Consider the following 21,886-nt stretch of genomic DNA (forward strand, 5'->3'; position numbering starts at 1 on the left):
TTTTTTTTTTTTTTTTTTGCGCAGCTTGGGGCAGCAAAAAACCCTGGAGCCGGCCCTGGCTGGGGTAAATCAAAGTTGTTCATAAGAACATGAGAACAGCCATACTGGATCAGACCAATGGTCCATCTGGCCCAGTATCCTGTCTTCTGACTGTGGCCAATGCCAGGTGCTTCAGAGGGGATGAACAGTGATCCATCTTCTGTCACCCATTCCCAGTGTCTGGCAGACAGAGGCTATAGGGACACCATCCTTGCCCATCCTGGCTAATAGCCATTGATGGACCTATCTTCCATGTACTTATCTTGTTCTTTTTTTTTATAATCTTGGCCTTCACAACATCCTCAGGCAAAGAGTTTCACAGGTTGACTGCATTGTGTGAAGAAATACTTCCTTTTGTTTATTTTAAACCTGCTGCCTATTCATTTCATTTGGTGACCCTTAGTTCTTGTGTTATGAGAAGGAGTAAATAACACTTCCTTATTTACTTTCTCCACTCCAGTCATGATTTTATAGACCTCTATCATATCCCCCCTTATCACATCTCCCCTCGTCTCTTTTTCAATCTGAAAAAGCCCAGTCTCATTAATCTCTCCTCAGATGGAAGCCGTTCCATACCCCTAATCATTTTGTTGCCCTTTTCTGAACCTTTTCCAATGCCATTATATCTTTTTTGAGATGGGGCGACCACATCTGCGTGCAGTATTCAAGACGTGGGCGTACCATGGATTTATATAGCGGCGTTATGATATTTTCGGTCTTATTATCTATCCCTTTCCTAATGATTCCCAAGATTCTGTTCCCTGTCCTTCACTGCTGAAGCATCAGCTGAGAATCTAGCCCACACTACACATCTACACTCTGCAGTGTACTGTACTCACAAACATGCTCTGCCCATACACCCAGATCTGACTATGTACACATGGGTTTCATATACACACTGGGCCTGATTCTCAGTTACTCTCTTCTGACACTTGGGCTAAGGATGGCTGGGAGTTAACGTGACTTTAAGCCATCTTGGTGCTCCGTTTATTCTGCTTGCTGTGTAAGTCTGAGCAGCCTCCGTGCTGTTGTAACTGAAGATCGGCTTTCGATGGGCACTGTGCACTATACCTCCCTGCCCTGACTTGAATCCTACACTGAAGGCAAGTGTAAATGGACACATGATGTGCACAATCAGAGGCAAAACGTGTGCAAAAAGTTGTCATGACCAAAATGTGCCCTGAATCACCCACTCATGCCAGCCCAGCTTTTGGAGTGAGTCTTAGATCCTAAGTCATAGCACATGCATAGCTACAGAGCCCATCCATCTAGCAGTATCCCTATAATGCTGTCGCTAGCATCTAACAACTTTTCTAGGATTACAGACAAACCATTTGATTTGTCCACGGGGACAGCCAACACTGCCTCCTTCCCACCGTTAAGCCACGAATTTCCTCTCCCCCTTGGCACTTGCAGGTGGGTTTTAAGCCTGTGGGGGGTTTTTCTTAAAGAAAAAATGACCCATCCTTGAAAAAAACACGCAAAATTGTGTGTGTCAAATCTGGGGAAGGGACAGGAAAAGGTCCAAAAACGTGAGCACCCAAAAAAAAAAAAGTTAATGACATTTGTAAAACCTCTAACGCCTCCCGGTTCACCCAACTCGAATGATGACACCCAGGCACACCATGGCAGCTACACAACCCAGGTTACACACCTCCTGCACATACACTTGCTGGCCATGCACATGCTAGGCACCCCCCCAGGAGCTGTCACATGCTATCACACGTGAATCCCCTGGTCCCCATTCACCTCTCGCTCACCCCCTTGTAAACCAGGCACAGTGAAGACAAGTTGCTGGCATTACACAGGTGTAAGGCTGAGAAGACTCAGGCCCAGCCAGCTGGGTGCGTAGGGCTGCCAACAGGTTTCCCTCACTGCCACGGCTGGTATTTTTCATGGCAGCACATGCAATAGGAACACAGCACAGCAGTACGGTGCCGAAACCCCAGCCAGGGCATCAAACAGGGCCTCATTTGCACTTCAAAGTTTGTTTCGTTTGCTTGTGTTACAATAGCAGAGGGCACCAAATATTTCCTTAACCTTGTCGCCCACGTCCAGCATGAACGCGTGATGCCAGGGGCAGCTGAGCCGCATGCTGAGCTATAGGGTCGGAACAAGGGCTGTATATTTAAAAGGAGCCGTACGATCAGTTAAATCCCGGCTGGCAGGCTCAAGGGCTGGAAAGGGTCCCAGGGGCTTGCCCGCATGAGGAGACGCTGAGACTCAACCAGAATTCCTGCTGGGGCACCTGGCCAGTACAAACCAGCGTGCCCGCTGCAGCGTCACTGGAGAGGCTGCGGGGTGCTCCTTGTCACGTGCCCGGTCTGTGGCTGGCCAGGACACTCTCACAGCCCTCTACAGGGACGTCTATGCTGCAGCGGGAGGTATACGTTGATGTACCCGCCATTAGCGCCAATCAAGCGAGCCCACTACAAATTGCAGCATAGCTGCAGCAGCACGGACTAGCTGCCCAAGTACAATCCAGACCGAGCCCCTAGGTACGTACCTGGGTGACTCGCCAGTGCAGCTGCCTGCACGGTGGTGGCTAGGCTGGGCTTTTCAGGGTGCCACCTTGGTCAAAGCGAGCAGGGGTACGTGCTGGAAATCACACCCCCAGCAACAGTGTGGACGCACCCTGACCTCCTCCGCTTTAGCCTGATTTCGGGAGATGCTAAGCCGCCTGTCGAAGACAGCGGAAGCTTGCACGGTCTAGGCATTTCTGAAAAACAGGCGGCGTCTGTCCATGGATGCACTAGGCCTGGCCAGGGCCTGCATATTGTGGCTGGCCTCTATGCACGGGCGTGGGGGAGGAGAGACCCTTTGGCCTTTCCACCTCGTCTTGCATTCTCTCAGTGTGGCCCCACCAACGGCAAAGGGAGCGGTTGACTAATGGGGAACAGGCTAACGGCATGCAAAGCAGGAGCAAGGCCCAATGGACGGGAGAAGGAAGATCACAGTCTAGGTGTTTTAGGTGCCAAGGGATTAACCCTTCACGGGCACAGCAGCAGGCAGAACCTCAGCTCCAAGATGCTACAGGTCTGCATCTAAGTAAATTTGGGTCTGGAATCAGGTGAGCCGGGAGGGCTGCTAGGGGAGCTTACCACAGATGACTCTCTGAAGGTTATTGTTATTAGTTATTGTTTATACGGTGGTAGCACCTGGAGGCCCCAGGCCACCATGGTCCTAGGTGCTGTACAAAACCGCAGTGTGTCACAGCCCCAGAAGAGCTGAGAAGAAAGGGTGTTCTTCCTTTGTGTCATCACTGGTCCTTCCCCCACCCTATTTTTCTTTATGGCAAGAGGACTGGTCAGCCCCCATCTGCTCTGCAATGAGCCATGCGGGACCTTACAAATGAGAAATTCCAGCCTCTGTCTCCATTCAGGCATGGGCCTGCTTGAGTTGCTTCTTCAGCAGATACAAATTCTGGCCCAGACTGAACTCCCCTTCTGCACTGAAAGAGGAATTCACTGGCACCACTGAAGTCAATGGAAAGGCTCCCACTGACTTGAGTGGGCTCTGGATCGGGTTCCTCTATCCTCAGCCTCCCACCTTGCTCCATTCCCAGCGGGTGCCAACCTTATCCACCTCAGATGCTAAAAGACGATAGAGTCTCCATGTCTATCTAGCCCTTGGCAGCCTTATAGGGTTTTCCCACGAGCACAGAACTCTTACGACAGGAGCTGAGAACAAAGAGCGATCTGGCTTTATAGAAGGAGTCTGCAGACAAAAAGAGGCACTCCCCGCTCAGCTCCTCTCACCCCTACCCCAATCCAGCATTGAGAAGTGTCTTATTGTTCCACATACTGGGATTCTTCTCTTAATCCTGTACCCGACACTCGCATTTCTTTTACCAGAGCTCTGAAGAGAGTCGTTTCCTCCCCAGGTCATTCTGCAAAAAGGCCACGGCAGAGACGGGTGTTGGCAAAAAATACCCAGCAGGCGGGGGAGGTGGACTTCATATGAATCTTTAATGCACAGAACAACCTGTCAGGAGCCCTGCAAACGAAGACTCCGCAAGCAGCAGTTCTGCAAACTCGGAGCGTTAAAAAAAAACCCAGTTTGCCTGCAATGTCTTTGCACCTGCCCGGCTGGCGTTAATCTCCATGATCTTCGGTTTCCAGCTCCCGGTGTCGCCTCCCAGAACTGAGACGCTTCGCCTTGGCTCCTTGACGCGCTGAGGCAGCGGGCCCCCTTTCCCACCTCGTCCGCTTCCAAGGTTTGCAGGGGAGGGCGCAGCTAGCTCTCCTGTGCCCTGACCTGGCTCTTTTGGATTTCTCCTCCTCTCAGATTTGGAGCGCGTAGTCCAGGAAATTCGGTAAGAAAAGATTAAAAAGGAGAGACGGTGCTACTGAGTCAAATTAGGTATTTTCATTTTAAAAAATAAAATAAAAAGGGAAATCAAAGTCCAACTGGCTGATTTCTCGTTTCTCCACCGCCCGTGTCAAACAGTCCGGTTTGGCCTCGCTGTCCCCTCCATCTGAACGTCACCCTTCCCCTAAGCCCACCAGCTACTCAGGTTGTCACATGTCCGTGACTCCTCGGAGTTCCCTTCCACAGCTCCAGGCCAACATCGTCCCTCACCGCCCCTTGGACTCCCCGTACGTGTTGCGCAGCATGGAGACCATCTTCTCCTCGCACGTCACTTTGGTGTCCTTTAGGATGTTGTACCAGACCATGCCAGCCGGCCGGACCTCTTCGCTGCGGCAGAACAGGTAGGGCATGGTGTCGGTGCGGCTCTGGATATAGGCACTGCGGAGCAGGGTCGAACAGTGGCTGCTAACTTTCTCCAGCCTCCTTAAGATCAGGTGAGCTTTCCTGGAATGAAGAAGAGACGGAGACATAGCAAGAAGGTGGAAGCAGTTAGACCAGGGAGCTAGGAGGCAGGTCTAGAGGTGGGTGAAATTGTTTTGGCGAATACTAAATTTGCCGAAAATTCATTTTTCAGGTTGAATTTGGCCCAAAACAAAACCAACCAACCCAGCAAACAAAAAAGATTATTTTTAAATGTGGAAATGGTTTGTTTTGGCATTTGCAACACGAGTTGTTACAAATTGACATTCTGTTTAGAAAATGTCAATTCCAACAGACAATTTGTTTCAAGATGATGTTTTCAGTCAACATCCAAAATAGTTTGTTCGACCAGACTGAATTTTTTTTCAGTTTTTCATTCCGGCAAGAAAAAAAAAGCAGTTTTGGTTCGGCCACCACCAAAATAAATAAATAAATGCAGTATTCGCTCAGCTCCAGCCAGGGCGGTCTGTCCTCTCACATAGACAAAACAGTTCTGTTAACAGTTGCCAGTAGCTAGACAAGTCGATACATTCTGTCTTCTGACTGATTCCTAATTACAGTAAAAGGTTTTTTATCTGGCATGTTGGAGAAATGGGGATGCTGGTAAGTGAAAAATTCAGGTTAACTAAGAGGGAGGGAGTTTGGGTGTAAGAGGGGATGCGGGAGGGGGTTGGGGCGAGGGAGGGGTTTGGGGTGCCGGATCCGGGGGACGCTCATCTCGGGCGGCTCCCTGCAAGTGGCAACCTATCCCGGCTGTTCCTAGGTGGAGGCATGGCTAGGTGGCTCTGTGTGCTGCCCTCTCCCTGTCCCGAGCGCTGGCTCCGCAGCTCCCATTGGCTGGGAACCACGGCCAATGGGAGCTGTGGGGGCAACGCCTGCGGGTGGAAGCAGTGCACAGAGACGCCTAGCCGCACCTCCACCTAGGAACAGCAGGGATAGGTCGCCGCTTGTGGTCAGTGTCCCCCGGATCCGGCACCCCGAAACTCCTCCCGTGCCCCAGTCCCCAGCCCCGCATGCTCTCCCGCACTCCAAACCCCTCATGGCTGTTCCTCTGCCTAGGAGCAGCAGGGAGAGGGCAAGGGACCTGTCACCATTTCCGGGGAGCCACGTGGAGCCAGGTAGGGAGCCTGCCGGCCCCATGCCAACTGGACTATAAACCAGACTTTCTATGAAGATCAGAAATGCCGGTTTATAAAGCTTTCCGGTTGGTACAGGGCCGGATAACACCCCTTTTACTGTAATTAAATGTCTATAGCACCTGCTATGCAAGCATCTCAAAATGTTTTACACATGATACAGAGGATAGGACAAGAAGCAATGGGCTTAAATTAGCAAGGGAGGAGTTAGGTTGGACATTAGGAAAAATTTCCTAACTGTCAGGGTGGTTAAGCACTGGGATAAATTGCCTAGGGAGGTTGTGGAATCTCCATCATTGGAGATTTTTGAGAGCAGATTAGACAACAACCTGTCAGGGATGGTCTAGATCAGGGCTGGGCAAACTACGGCCGGCGGGCCGCGCCTGGCCCATCAGACCTTTTAATCCGGCCCTCGAGCTCCATTGCCTCGCTCCGGCGCTCCCGGAGCTCCTGCCTGGAGCTCCAGCTGGGGAGTGGGGTCGGGGGCTTGCCCCACTCCAGCTGCCCGGCGCTCCTGCGTTATGGGTGTGAGGACATGCTGCACAACCCAAATGCGCCTCATGCGCCATCAGAGCTTGGAACATGCAAGCCCCGGTGCCTGCTACTTGTTGGATTAGGTGACTTTCCTAGCACCCAGAGGCGATTCCATTGTGGGCTGTTGGCAGGGCCGGCTCCAGGCACCAGCCTGGCAAGCAGGTGCTTGGGGCGGCCACTCCGGAGAGGGGCGGCACATCCAGCTATTCTGCGGCAATTCGGCGGACAGTCCCTCACTCCCGCTCGGAGCGAAGGACCTCCCGCCGAATTGCCGCCGCAGATCGCGATCGCGGCTTTTTATTTATTTATTTTTTTTTGGCTGCTTGGGGCGGCCAAAACCCTGGAGCCGGCCCTGGCTGTTGGGCCCTACGTGGGAGGAGATTTCTGAGAACTCAATGTGTTCCAATGACTGGAAGCTAACGCCCGACAAATCCAGGCTAGCATACAATTTGTGTTCAGACAGGAGCAAAACTGTGTGGCAAAATCAACAAACAGCTCAGTAATGTAATCTCCTAGCAGCGCATTGTTCAACAGAATTATTTTAACAGAGCAGATTTTGAAACAAACTTGTGTTGTCCTTGTTTGGACATGAATTGTTAATTTTGTGAGCATTCATGGCCCACCATACAATTTCCATACACAGATGTGGCCCTCAGGCCAAAAAGTTTGCCCACCCCTGGTCTAGATAATACTTAGTCACGCCATAAATTCCGGGGACTGGACTAGATGATCTCTCGAGGTCCCTTCCAGTCCTATGATTCTATGTTAATTAATTAAGGCTTATGGCATCTATACTATTATTCCCAGTGTACAGATAGGAAAACTGAGGCACAAGGAGGTTTAGTGACCTTCTCTAAAAAAAAAAAGCTGGGAATACAACTCGTCACATCTCTCAACTGCATTGGGTCATCTAACCTAGGCTGCCCTCTTCAGTAATACTGACACAGCACAGAAAGTTTACAGAGCCCCGCCCTATGGCTTCAAAATTGGCAAATTCCCACTGGGGTTAGGGCTTGAGTGGTATGAGCAGCTCAAGTAAAGCAACTCTTACCGGGCTCTTTGGCAATTAGCGTAAAATATATATATATGACTGGTTTGGCAATGCATTCCTGAACCAAAACTGTTCCTTCAATAACTCCCTGGGGCCTCCGGAGTTTAATCTACGCTCCCTTGTTTATTGGTTGAAAGAGACAGAGAGAAGCAAACATCTTGTTGGAAACTGGGCTTCCTCCCTCAACTCAGGGGCCAAATTTGCCTCTCAGTTACACTGGTGCAACTCCACTGAAGTCACAAGTTGATCACAATTCTTAAGAATGAAACATGGACCATTGTGAACAAACCATCATCCACCTATCCATCCCTTTAGCCACCTATCACCATGGCACAACCCTCAAACTCCCTGCTGTAGGAAGCCACTGGAGAAGCGAAAAGCCAAATGGGGATACCTTGCCCTCTCCTTCCCTTACTTATCTGGAGTTCTCCAGAATACCCGCCTCCCCCGTGCTCATGCCTCACCACAGGAAGGAACCCAAGCACACAGCCTCCCTCTCTGCATTTCATCAAGTCTTCAGAAGGGGGATGGGCTAGGAAGAACCCAACTCTGTAACAGCAGAGAAGGAAACGTGCAACAACCCCCAAAGACAAAACTAAATAAAGTAGTTAGTGAGAGCCTGCAACGGGCTAAATCAAAAGTGGGGAAAGAAGGTTTATTTGAGTGGTTTGAAAGTCTCAAGATCACAGATTATTCCCTCTCCCGCTGGTGCTGCAGCAAAGCTCTGGAATTGGGTTGGGGGTTTGTTACAGTTACTGAAGGAATGTCAGTTCCCAATAATGACATGTCAGGGGCAGCGCTCTGAGTCGGCTAGGTAGAAACATGGGGATTATTTGATTGTGAAAGCTTTCTGGTGCTTCAGCCCCGAATTCTTTGGGAGGGAGCACGGCTGTTTTCTGATGCGGCTGCTCTCTCCAAGGCATCTCACTAATTGAGATCCCAAGTAAGAATTCACCGTGAGTCATAAAAGAGTGCGGAAGTGCGTGGCAGAGCGACAAGCCAAAACAGCAGTGACTGGAGGCCAGTCAAACCTCCATAACCAGGTATGACTCTCTGTTTCTGGGGAGGGATGATATGAAAGGCCAGCAAACCTCAGCCAACTGGCTACCCTTCCTCTTCCAGACTGAGAATAATTCCTCCTGTGGTTGGGATACCAAGCGAGAGCATCTGTGTCCTGCAATGGTAACTTTCCGTGCAGTGGCTATGTCTGCAGGTTTCAAGGATGAGGGACAAGCTAAGCTAGGAGAATTCAAGCCTACTATATAAGGCACATACATATACATTTGATGTGATGGCTGGAGCTTTGACCAACAGCTTCCAACTCCCGCTAACACAATTCCGTTAAGTAGCCACCACCCTACCAGCGAGGTACTCCCTCTCCCTGCAATCCAAGAGGCATAACTTCACCAGTGACATACCCTCCCCAGTCTTTGACAGAGATTGTTGAGCTGAACTACTCTGGAGGTTTCCCATTATGGAAGCTGACGTTTTCAATAAGGATCCCATAGCTAAAGTAATGCACACCAAGGAGTCATATTCTGCACTGACTTTCACTGCGTAGAGTTCATGAACTTCCATGTGGATTGCACTGGGTGTAAGCAAGCAGAGGATTTAGACTCGTGTCTGACAGAGTCCGGTGCTTCTGAATACTGTGTCTGTAGCCCAGCATCAGGACGAGCCTGATACTATTAAATGGAGATGGGAGCGGGTAGATATAAAATGAGTTACACATTTTTGAATGACGCCTTTTTTCTTGGGGGGAAGGAACAAAAAATTTCATGAACCCTTCTCAACCCTGTCCAAATTTTGTCATTTTTCATTCTTTCTGGGGGCTAATTTCCCTCCCAAATATTTGTCAAAATATAGTGAAAATACTTTTTGAATTTTTTTATAACAGTAAAAAAATAGAATTTTAAAAAAGAAATGAAGAAAAATGGGCCTGGTTCAAACCTATCGGAATGAAAACAACGTTGAAATTTCAACATTATTTGTGAAACTAGCTTTCTGTTTTTTCACCAGCTCCAGTCGGAGAGCAATGGCCATTTCCAGTTCACACCATTCCCATCGAGCTCCTGTCAAAGTCAAGCCAGCTGGGTTGTGAGCTGGGCCCAGAGTTGTGAGCTCTCCTTGTCCAGTTTAGGGAGACAAGATCCGTTAACATTCATGAACCCTTTACAGTGTGTTGGGAGAGGGGACTGTGCGTCGGGCGTTTGCTTCAAAAGTCAAACCTTGCCAAAGAAATGGAAAGGCAGATATTGGTGGGAATTACCCAGTCTATCTGAATGAAAGAAAAGAAAACAGAAAGGTAGTTACAGAAAGAAAAGACCAGCCTATTTGGAGCAAACATCTGGAAACACTTTCTTGTTTGGAAGATTGAAGATATGTCTACACTGCAATCAGAAGTATGACCGAAGCGAGCTTTGATCTAGCTAGCTCAAACAACTATAGCAGTGAAGTCATAGCAGCATGGGCTAGCCACTGGATTACATAGATTCACAGATTCCAAGGCCACTTGATCATCTCTAGTTTGACCTCCTGTACAGCACAGGCCATAGAACTTCTCCAAATTAATTCCTAGAGCAGCTCTTGTAGAAAAACATCCAGTCTTGATTTTCAAATGGTTGTGATGGAGAATCCACCACGACCCTTGGTTAATTGCTCTCGCACTTTTAAAAATGTATGCCTTACTTGCAGTCTAAATCTGTCATAGAAGATCAGGGGTGGACGGGACCTCAGGAGGTCATCTAGTCCAAACCCATGCTCAAAGCAGGACCAATCCCTAACTAAATCCCCAAAGGGCCCCCCTCAAGGATTGAACTCACAACCCTGGGTTTAACAGGCCAATGCTCAAACCACTGAACTATCTGCAGCTTTCAGAGGTTTGCATAGCTCCTGGTGCTGTGGATTCATTGCTAGCATTATTCAACCTAGCTAGCTCAGGTATGTCTACAGGTGCTTCAGTCACACCTCTGACTGCAGTGTAGACAGACCCTAAGACGCAGGCCTGACTGGGTGAATCAACACTCAGATACCTACACTGGGCTTGCTCTGGAGACAGCTGGTGTTTGGCGTGAGCTAGGACGGAGTGTGTGAGGGAGGTGTCATAGCTATCTTGGTATCAGTAATATTGGGTTGTGTTCTTTGCCCGTTGGGTGATTCGGGGAGAGGGAGTGGTCCAACTCTGGGCTGAAATTGTAAATGTAATGACCTGATGGCAGGTGTTATTCCGCTCGCCTTGGGACTGCCTGCTGGAGTGGATGTAAGAGGAGAGAATGGCGGGAGGTGACACTCACGGCAGGCTCTATTGCTGAGAAGCCAAACAGGAGATGGATGTATGGATGGGCAGGAATAGCTGGGAGTCTGTCCCTTACGTGCTACAATAAAGGGAAGCTGCATTTACCCACTAGTGAGTCCCCTCCACTTGCTCTAGGGCAATGCACAATGCATGAATGGCATGCTCTGCATCAAAATGGGTGCAAATAGGGTCATGCCTTGAGCTTCAAAACCCCAGATTCCCAAGGATGGATTCAGACCAATGGTCCATCGAGTCCAATATCCTGCCCCTAGCCGACGCCAGATGCTTCAGATGAAGGTCTAGATCTCCAGGACATGCCTAAATGTGCCTCCTCCTGTCCCATCTCTCTTCCATTCCATCTCCTGTGTTCATTTCCTTCATCTTTTCTCTCCCTCTTCCATGCCACCTGCTTCTCTCTCCCCGTCCATTTCCTTCTTGTCTCCTCTACAGTTTCCCATGTCCCCTCTTCTCTCTTTCCCCCTCTCCATCCCTTTACCTTTAGACACCACTGAAGACTCTCTCACAGGGCTTGCTTCCTCCAGCCTGGCCTGGGCCATGTTGTTATGGCAGGACAGGGCAAACACATGCCACTCCCTCTAGCTATCATCTGCTGGGGACAACTGGTGGGTTTGCTCTGCTCTCCAGCAGACTTGTGGTTGCATCTTTCGGTCTCACTGCAGCTGCTTCGTTGGTGCCTGGCTCTGCTCAATGGCTGGTGAGCCTTAGGGAGTGTAACAACGGGAAGCAGCAGGTGATGGAATGGCCCAGGGGATGCACCAACTGCAAAGTGCTCCGACCAATCAGAGGGGGCAGCAGCTCCATGCAGGAGAAAACAAGGAGGGAGCAGAGGAACATTCTGGACTGGAGGGTCAGGAGGGAAACGGATACCTGGATTTTGCTACCCCTGGGTCGATGACAAACCCCCTCAGCTACAGCCAGGTTGCTTGGCTCTCCTGGGGGGAGCTGGCGTGGCTCACTTGTTTGAGAGGGTTAATGAAGTCATGCTTAAATGTTAGACTTTTGGCTGACATCTTTTCTTTGTTAAAAAAAATAAAAAGGAAGGAGAGAAAGAGACCGGGGGAGAGGAGAGAAAGAGAGAGAAGCCTTCTGGTGAAGGCTGGGTAATAAATTACAGAAGCAGTTCTTGGGCTGCCAATTTAACGCCATCCATCAAATTCTGGCCACCATCCAAGTGCTCGCTGCGGGGGGATGTCAGGCCAGAGCGACCACCTTTTCAAATACTGGAAATGAAATCTTCCTAACGCCGAGCTACCCCGTCGCTGCCAGAAACAATAATTTATTCCCATATGAAAGGGCAGGATCAGGAGGGGACGGCTGCAGAAGTCAGACTCCCGGGCTGGCTACAGCCAGGGCTGACACTGTTCTGCACTAAGCCCCCGAGCCACCAAAGCGTAGCTGCTTCTTCCCCACCCCGTCCCCACATGCTGCCATCTCCACTCGTCCTCGCCTGCCACATTGCACTTTGTGGCCAGCTGTTTTAAACTTGGTGCCAGCCTGGCCCTGGTCCTGTTTGCCATGAAAGTGAAGGATTTAGGAGGTCGACACTGCAGTAAAAATGATGGAAGGGATGAAAAGTAATGGCCCTCTGCTGCCATTTTCTCCTCTTGTATCTTGTGTTACTGGGGCCCGAAGAGAGATAGGAAGGTGTGATTTCTAGGGCTGTTGGAAGGGCTCACGCATGGATAAAGGCACTGTCATAAGGGAGTGTGGTACAGTGGTTAGCGTAGCAGAATTGGACTCCTGGGTTCTATTCTCCGTGCTGGCAGGGAGCGTGCGAGAGCTGGGTGTCTTGCATTGGCTACTTTCAGCTCTGACCCGGACCTGTTGTGCACCGCATGGTGCGTCACTTCACCCTTCCCTGTCTCAGCTTGCCCATCTACATTGGGAATACAATACTCACCTTGATCCCAGGGCTGCCGTGGGACCTAGACAACTGCTTGCAAAGCACTTTGACATGCTAGGATGAAAGGCACTAGAAAAGTACAACATAGGATTACAGAGCAGACAGGGAACAACAGCTGTGCTGGAGTGGAGCAGGGTCTCGCCCCAGGACTCTGACGGGAGGTGGGGGAGAGGTCAATGCCTGGTTGTCTTGTTCTCTTGTGGGTTTTTTTTGCTATAAATTCAGATTTTCCACCCAAGTGATAATTGACCCAGGTCTGTCAGGCTCTCAGATGGGAGGATAGAGAGTCCAGCACTCCAAGCCCGGCTATCACAACCTCTCATCTGTACATCATATTCCCTCCTGTTACCATAAGGCAGCTGCTGGTGGAGACGCCTGCATTTAAAAGGATCTTCTCCTGCTGCTGCTGTCAGCAGGGCCCCGTTACTTGCTTTAAGAAAAGGAGGGGCTTAAAGCCCCATGCTGATGTCACATCCTGACCTGATGAGCACGGGGGTGGGGACAATTTAACCATGTCTATTTCCTCCACCTCCCTCTGAGAGTCAGACAGTCGCGATGGCCACAACAACCCCCAAAAATCCAGGCAGCTGTTAAAAGAAGAGCCTGTGACATAAAGCATCATCACTGCACAACACGAGCCCAGGAAGGATCGAACGAAGGCATAGTAGCATCAGGCCTTTATTGGTCTAGACAGATTCTTCTCTTTAGTTGGAACAAATTGTTGCTGTAAATTTGGAGAAAGCGTCTCTTTTTGCGTGTGTTGGGGTTATATGGGGTTTGTTAGAGGAGACTAGCAGGATGAAGCAAACCAGGAGCCAAGTCCTGACCACAGCAAGTCCTGGTCTAGGGCCACCTATGAGCTAAGTTTTTTAATGTCTCCTTAATGTAAACCTTCTGTTTGAGACATCTGGTTGTCAGTGTGTCTTCTCGCGAGCAGCTGTTTGCAGTAACCTGTGGCTTTCATGGAAACTGGGCTCTCGAGGACTCCAGCATGATGTATTTATTACACAGAGGCAATAGACTCCCCTCTTGTCACTAAGTTTTATGAGTGAACATTTACGGTGGATCTGAGGCTCATCTGATAAACATTTCAAGGTATGAAAATGAATGACCTCCTGGGAACAAGAACAGCCTGTCAATTAAAAACTCATTACGAGATGTTCCCTTGGAAAATCCTCAGTCGCCTCTCCCGCTGTCGGGGGCTCCCTCGCTGTCAGAGCAACCTGAGAAATGAGGCTGGAGGACAGACCTTCGTTCTTGTCAAGAGGCTAGAACTGCTTGCAAGCGGCAGGGGTATTTTTAGAAGCTTCCCCATGGAGCGGAGATGCTGGTTACTCAGATGCACGAGGGGCTGCTGAAAGTTCAACCGGAGATCCCTGCCTCGGTGTGGAAGGACAACTGCGGAATCCATGGATGTCTCTAGACATTGCTTTCTGTATAACGGTGCGTCAAGGACACACTGGAGAGCACTTTCCAAATCTCCTTGCTGGACATGGAGAGAGAAGTTTGCCTGGCTTGTATTTTCCTGCTGGATAATGCCCTCAAATAGGTGCATCGTCACTCAGCTTCCAGAGATGCCCAAGTAACAGAGGGAGTTACCAGGGAAACATAAAGAAAGCCGACGGTCCCATGGATTTGTACAGAGAGGGACGACTTGAAATGAGAAACAACTTGCAGTGCCATCAAGGAGAGGGGGAAAGAGTGGCTTCACATCAGAGGTTAATGAGCTATCAAAAAAATTATGACCAAGGTCACCTCTGTAGGAGGGCCAGTCTCAGGCTAACTTGGATTTATGTCTAGGAGGGTCGTAAATTGTTGCAAGAAATTGTGGCATGGAGTCAGGAATGGATCCCTGCTTGTGCCCAATATGCAGGGTGGGCAAAAAAAAAAGTATAATCTATTGGTATTATGTGTTTATTGTGGTTAATTGCTCCCCCCACCATCTGTACCTCCCAATTCTCTCTCTCTCTCTGTTTCTTTCTAGCACTCAGAGAAAAGGTCATTTCTGAAACAGACTGCTGACAACATGGCATTTGTAAAACATCTCTAAGCATGTTGGCCGAATCTAGAATCCTGAGGGAGCTTCATGACACTTGCTGAATGTTCTTTGTGAGGAGTTATAGTAGCAGCTCATGACCGGTGGCCAAAAGGTCATAATAAGACACCTTGTCCAGGAAACAACCCATCTTACTCTCCCAGTGCTCTGACACGGCATACTCCATGTATGCTCTATTCCACAGTTGTAGTCTCTCTGAACCTGCATGTTCACCAGTAATCTACATTTGCAAATACCCCAAAATGATATTGGGGGGGGGGCTGTTACTGCTGGAACCGTTGTTCTTCATAATCTCAGAGTTATCCAGCTGCTAATCCCCATTCTCAGCATGGAATTAAGGATAAGGGAACACGGGTTTGTAACATACATTTTCTTCCATAGCCTGGACATGCTTCAGTTTGCAGCATGGTTTTAGTGTGCACTGCATTTAGAATTTGGGCAGGCCACTGTAATGCCATTTTATTGTTTTGGGTGGAAGGGAGAGAAATCTAAGCTCTTTAAGAGTATTTATAACTTGTAAAGTGCCCAGTAACCATGGTGAGGGGCAACGTATCAATATGTCACATTAGGCTGATTAGACAGACAGACTATACATCTCTTCTGTCTGTCTCTTCATCAATCAGATGAGAGAGAGAGAGAGAGGATTAATTCACCGGGGAGTTAGGAGATATTGTGCTGCAAAGTCACAGTCTAGCACATGCTGATAATTCATTCACCAAACCCTAAGGAGATATCACCAGGGTAGAACTACAGATTAAAAAAAAAAATCTGCTGGTTGTGTGACACGTAAGCAAATGGAAGTTTTATCTCCACTCTCTCATGGTGTCAAGACAGTTTTTGCATGTGAACCTTCTCCCCTGCCCCTTAAATAAACAAAAGCTACACGAGGCCCTCATGTCTTGTGCCTCCAAAATAAAGGGGAAGGGGGAAGAGCCTTTTTAAGGCCTTCACATCTGTAGTGGGCTGGTGGGCTATAGCTGGGTTAATGGTTTAGATGAAGCTGCAGCTCCAGCATTCACTTTAGCCTCAGTTCATTTTACTGCTGTTAAAAACCAGAACACAAACCAAGATGATCACTGTGGGACAGCCACCTTCACTCCGGAGATCTCAGAACAATAGGACAGGCTCTAAGTGGTAAACTTCTCAAGAACACACGCCATAGAGCTGGGTAGGGATTTTCAAACAAATGTGTTCGTTAGTCCAAAAATGCTGAATTGTCAAAATCCCAAAGAGGCTTCCTCTGACAGTGCCCCAGTATGGTGCTCTGCTGCTCGAGCTGCCCTCCCTCATCCCCTGGACTTTTTCTACCTACCAACGCTACAGCTGTTAGAGGATGTGCTGATTGAGGCAGAGTCCTTTATCCCTCTGGATACATCCTTAGGGTAAACTGTCCCTTTATGATTCTAGTACTTAGCTCTCCAAACACCTGATACAATGCACCTCAGTCCTAATTTGCATCACTCTCTGTACTTCCACATTGATTCATTCATCTAACCAGTGTATACCGTGATAATGCTGAAAATATCAGAGCCCATTTGAATCCTGGAGGAGTAACAGTCTCTGCCACGAAGACTCTCCCATGTAAAAAAGACTGGGGGTCAGTGCTAATTTATAACAGCTTTGACAGTTCACCTCAGTCCTAATTTACAGCACTGGGTCCACACAGCTTTACCAGTTCACTTAGGCCCAGATCCTAATTTGCAGCACTGCCTGTTATTCCCAGGACTGGTCTCCCAATCACTTCAATCCTAAATTATTGCACCCCTTTATCCCACTCCGGGGCAGCTGATGGGGTTAGTCGGTGAGGTTTACAAAGCGCTACCTCTCTGGTATTAGGGGATCATCGGGGTCATCTGAATGGCCACCTAACCAGGAGGCACTCGGCAGTGGAGGACACTAGGCCACTCTAATGGGGTGGGATGGGCTAACCCCAAAGGATTATGGGAAAGCACAACTACCTGGGCCCCAGCTCATCCTCACTGCGCCAGACGAAGTCTCCAAACTTCTCGTAGTGCGCGTTGTAGTGGTGCTGGACTCGGAAGAGCATGGACGCGGAGACCTCCATCAGCGTGTTGTAGGCCGTTTGCTGCTCCTTCCCACTGGTGTAGCCATTGTAGAGGTTGTAGATTTTGTCAGCTATCTCTGAAAAGGAGCAGGGGGAGGAGGAGTTTACAAGGGAATGGAAGGCACAGGGAGTGCGGGAAGGAAAAACCAGCCAGTGGGGCTGACGTTGGGGGACTGGGGTGGCTGTCTCACCCACAGCCGCTTGGACGTTGGCTTTGGAGCACAGCCATCTATCTGGGCAGCTGTACCCGACTGAGGCCCCAATCCTGCTAGTGGCCCCACATGGCTGGAACCCAGAGTCCCCACGGAGCCCCAGTGACTTCAACAACTCCAAGTGGGTGCAGGGAGTCTGCCCCTGCAGAACCCTTTGCAGGATCAGGGCTTGACACCTCAACTGTGCCAACCAATGCCTGCCACCTCCCATTCAATGGTGCCCTCTCTAAACCTCTGCGGCCAGCCCCAGTCAGCCAAAACTCCACAGCTGCTGAGTGGGAGCTGGGGAATAGTAATGCACAGAGGGAAGGAGATGCTAGAATACCAGGCACAAAAGCCTAAAGTACCTGTACTGCTAACCTATACCTCCAGAGCTGGGAAGCACTGCTGTAGAGGGAACTGCTAGCTCAAACATTAGGCACTATGGGCCTGATTTTCAAGAGCTCAGCTCTCCATCAGAGTACATCTTCACTGCAGAATTAACTCAGGCTCTTACTTGGGTGTTGCCCCTAACATCCCCATACAGAGCCCTCTCGCGCGAGTTGGCTGGTGTTTTCAAAGCAGGCTCTCTGGCTTGCCTGGGGTAGAGCTCAGGTGCTGTTTTCTGTCGGGCTCGTCATCTGCCCACTCTCTGCGGCAAGAACACCGGCTAAACACTCGAGTGCTGCCAGCCCTCCAGTGCTTTCCCACCAATGCCCCAAGTCCTCCCACAATTCGCTGGGAAAGCATCAAAGAGCGGCTCAGCTTACAACAGCACAAAAGAAGCCCCCAGAAGTCCGAAGCGACACACATATGGGGGCGTGCAGCGGCAGTGAGGGTGCCGTTACTCAGGGCACAGGTGCCGACTTTCATTTTTCTGGGTGTGTGCTCATCCCCCTTCTGCCCGCCGCCCGCACTCCACCTCTTCCCCCAAGGCCACACCCTTGCTCCGCCTCTTCCCACCACCGCTCCGCCTCCTCCCCCAGTGCCCCGCCCTCGCTCCACCTCTTTCTGCCCCCACTCCGCCCTCTCCCTCCTGTGCCTCCTGCCTGCCGCCGAACAGCTGATTGGCAGGTGGCTGGTGGGTGCTGAACACCCACTATTTTTTTTCAGGGCTGGAGCACCCACAGAGTCGGCACCTATGATTCAGGGGTGGCTTTGCCATGTGGTGCTCTCACCAGGGGGAGGCTAACTAGGTGCCGATCACCCACGTTAACTCCGAAGACACACCCTGACACACCTAAATAAGGGGTTGACTTGTCACAAGGGCTTAGAATGTTGTGTGCATGCTGAGAGCTGAGCTCTTTGGGAAATCGGGCCCCATGGGGGGGATTGCAGGTGGGGGGAGGGAATATGAGAGGGTTTGGGGTGTTTTTTTTCCCCGTGAACATTATCAATAATAAGAAAAGCAAGTTAGGCAGAAATGCAGAGAGTCATCATTAAAAATGACATAAGCATAATCCCTGGCTCTTATCTCGCACTTTTCATTAGTAGATCACAAAGTGCTTTCCAAAAGAGGTCGGTATCATTGTCTCCTTTTTACAGATGGGGTTTCTGGCAGAGCCCCTCAACCTTTTTTGAATAAAAAGGGTTTCTTTCTGTGGTGTTGGGGGAAAATGGCCTTTCCTCTCCTGGAAATCGGGGGGGAGGGGGAGATGCAGAATCCCCCCCCCCCCTTATATTGGATACATAATTTTATTGAAAGAAATTGTTAAACATATTTTGTTTTCTGAAAACTGGGTTTTTCATTAAAAGAAAAAAAATATAATAATGTACATTGTGTTTCTGATAAAAAAAAGTGAACCGTTTTGAAAATATCACTACCACAAAAAGGGACCTGTTTCAAACCCTAAAAACTGAAATCAACTTCCAAATTTTGGACATTTGTATTACTTCTCCCCCCCTCCTCACCCCCCTCAGCTGTAGCCCCAAGCCAGGTCCCTTTGTACAGTAACACAGTGGTTTTCAACCTGGGGCCCGCAGACTATGTTCTAAGGGCTGGTCTACACTGGGGGGGGAGGGAGGGATCGATCTAAGATACGCAACTTCAGCTACGCGAATAGCGTAGCTGAAGTCAAAGTATCTTAGATCGAATTACCTGGGGTCCACACGGCGCGGGATCGACGGCCGCGGCTCCCCCGTCGACTGCGCTACCGCCGCTCGCTCTGGTGGAGTTCCGGAGTCGACAGTGAGCGCGTTCGGGGATCGATATATATATATCGATCCCGGATAAATCAATTGCTACCCCCCGATACGGCGGGTAGTGAAGACGTACCCTAAGATTTCCAAAGGGGTCCGCGCCTCTAGTCAAAATTTTATAGGGGTCCGTAAATGGAAAAAAGGTGGCAAACCCCTGCACTAACAGATCACACACATGAGACAGACTGTGAGCTTTTTGATCATGCATGCACTCTGCATGTCCCTGTTTGGCTCTTCATTCTCTTACTGCTATTCAGAACAGTCTGGCTATTCCAGCTTCATCCCTTGTTCTTTCTCTCTCAGGGCTTGTCTACCCAGGGACACCCAAGAAAGCGAATCCAAATTATTTTTTAAAGTGGATTAGTTAAACCAAATTAAATCCCCGTGTCGATGCTGTCATTCAAATGAATTAAGCAAAAATCGAATGTAGGCCACTTTAATACTGAATTTCAATTAACTTTCACAAGTGTCCTCGTGTAGACAAGCCCTCACTCTCCTTTAACGTCTCCTTCAGTATCTCTCTCCCCTTCCCTTACTGTTGTTGCTTTTCTTTTCTCTCTCATCTCCGCTGCATCATTGGTAGCATGGCAATCAGCCATGTCTCTGAGGACAGTGGACACGGGAAGTGGGAAAAAGGAGAGATTAACAGGAGAGCTCTCCCAGGTCTGGGAGCACGGGAATGAGGAGACTGAACTCTTACCTTCTGCCTTGCTGTCATCCACCAGTGGGCAGGCTGTTCTCAGGGTGACCGTGCTCAGCTCTGAATGCCTCCCTCGGGTGTCCACAGCATAGAGGGTAAATCTGGAAGGCAGAGAGAATGTTAGCCGCCACCCCAGCTCCGCGACGCTACATGGACAAGGCTCCAAAAGAGCAATGAACTGTTCGGTCCAAGTTCGTTGCGTCCACTTCTGGCAGCTTGAGTGGGCGAGAAGAGAACAGCAGAATTTATAATGAAGAGGACAAAGAAGGAAAGCTGCCAAGGCCTCACTGCATCTGTGCAAAGGCACTACGGTCTGTGGGCTGCCTTGTCCTGCTCACTGCATCTACACAGGGGCACTGGAGAGGTGTCCCGCTGCACTGCAGCTGTATAAAGCCACTGTCATCTAGGGGGGCTGCTTCCCCTGCCGCACTGCAACTGCGCCAGGACACTAGTTTCTGCGAGTACACTGCCTCTATCTCCATCCTTAAGTAACAGAGGTTGCAATTCCTCTCTTAAATGCCCAAACAGGTGGCAGCAGCAGCTTGCATGCATCCTTTGAATAGACCCGGAGGTTGTCTTTTCTCCATTCTCTAGCCAGAGAGGGGTTGGGAACGGCTGAGAGTGTTGATTTCACACTTGAAACTAATGGAGAGCATCTGACAGGAAAATACGGCGCTTGTGCTTGGAAGAATCTTTGATCAAACAGGCCCTGGGCCTTTTTTTTTTTTTGGCTTTGAGCAACGAGTGTCCTGATCAGAGGTTTACAGCGTAAAACACAGAGAGCGTCTTATCAGCTGGGGATCGGGTAAATCCCAGCATAATCCTCCGCGCGGCTCCCAGTGGGCATCTTTCCATATTTATCCACTCAGAGCCAGGCAGTGCAACGCGCGTCTCCTGGGCTGGCTTTGACAAAGTGCAGGAGCTTACCTGGCCGCCTTGGAGGTCTGAGACACCCAGTGACGGGGCACCCGCGGACTGAAGCCAGATCGGGCCACTAAATAGCACAGCCCAGCTTATTATCTTAACGTCAAACCCAACGGCTCTCGGGGGAGAGTGAAAATTGTTCTTTTAAAAGCTGTTGAAGCTTAAGTGGGATCCGGACTGTGCTGTGGTCCAAGTCCATAGCATCCTTGGCTGTGTCAGAAGTAACATCCCCACGGACGCGCTCGCTACCATACGGGCACATCTAGATCGCTGCTGAAGGGGCAATTTCCAGCCTGGGCGGATGTACAGGCACGAGCTGTGACTGAGCTAGTGTGCTGCAAATAGCAGCGTAGCTGCGGTGCCACCGGCGGCGGTACAGGCTGGTGACCTGAATACATACCAGGGGTCTCAGATAGGTTTGTGCTCAGATGCCTAAGCATGCTGCTCTGACCACGCTGCTCTGGCTAGCCACGCCGCCCTGGCCACGCTTCTCTGGCTAGCCACGCCGTCCTGGCCATGCTGCTCTGACTAGCCACACCGCCCTGGCCACGCTTCTCTGGCTAGCCACGCCGCCCCGGCCACGCTGCTCTGGCTAGCCACGCTGCTCTGACCACGCTGCTCTGACTAGCCACGCCACCCTGGCCACGCTTCTCTGGCTAGCCACGCCGTCCAGGCCATGCTGCTCTGACTAGCCATACCGCCCTGGCCACGCTTCTCTGGTCACACTGCTCTGACTAGCCACACCGCCCTGGCCATGCTGCTCTGACTAGCCACACCGCCCTGGCCATGCTGCTCTGGCTAGCCACGCCACCCTGGCCACGCTTCTCTGGCTAGCCACACCATCCTGGCCATGCTGCTCTGACTAGCCACGCTGCTCTGGCCACGCTGCTCTGACTAGCCACGCTGCCCTGGCCACGCTTCTCTGGCTAGCCACGCCGCCCCGGCCACGCTGCTCTGGCTAGCCATGCCGCCCCGGCCACG

At 50.2% G+C, this 21,886-nt stretch overlaps 1 protein-coding gene across 1 annotated transcript in view; it reads right to left on the reverse strand.

Moving 5' to 3' along the window:
* Positions 1-4,003: 4,003 nt before the first annotated feature.
* Positions 4,004-21,886, reverse strand: part of ASTN2 (astrotactin 2) — a 572,108-nt gene continuing 554,225 nt past the window's right edge. Inside the window, exons 21-23 of the mRNA XM_026657253.1 lie at positions 19,982-20,082; positions 16,785-16,968; positions 4,004-4,854 (exon numbers count right to left, since the gene is read on the reverse strand). Coding sequence (XP_026513038.1) covers positions 4,617-4,854; positions 16,785-16,968; positions 19,982-20,082 — 523 coding nt within the window. The 3' untranslated portion in view covers positions 4,004-4,616. The remainder of the gene's footprint in view (positions 4,855-16,784; positions 16,969-19,981; positions 20,083-21,886) is intronic.

The sequence above is a fragment of the Terrapene carolina genome, unplaced genomic scaffold, assembly GCF_002925995.2.
Source record: "Terrapene carolina triunguis isolate 2854851 unplaced genomic scaffold, T_m_triunguis-2.0 Scaffold238, whole genome shotgun sequence".
NCBI lineage: Eukaryota > Metazoa > Chordata > Testudines > Emydidae > Terrapene > Terrapene triunguis.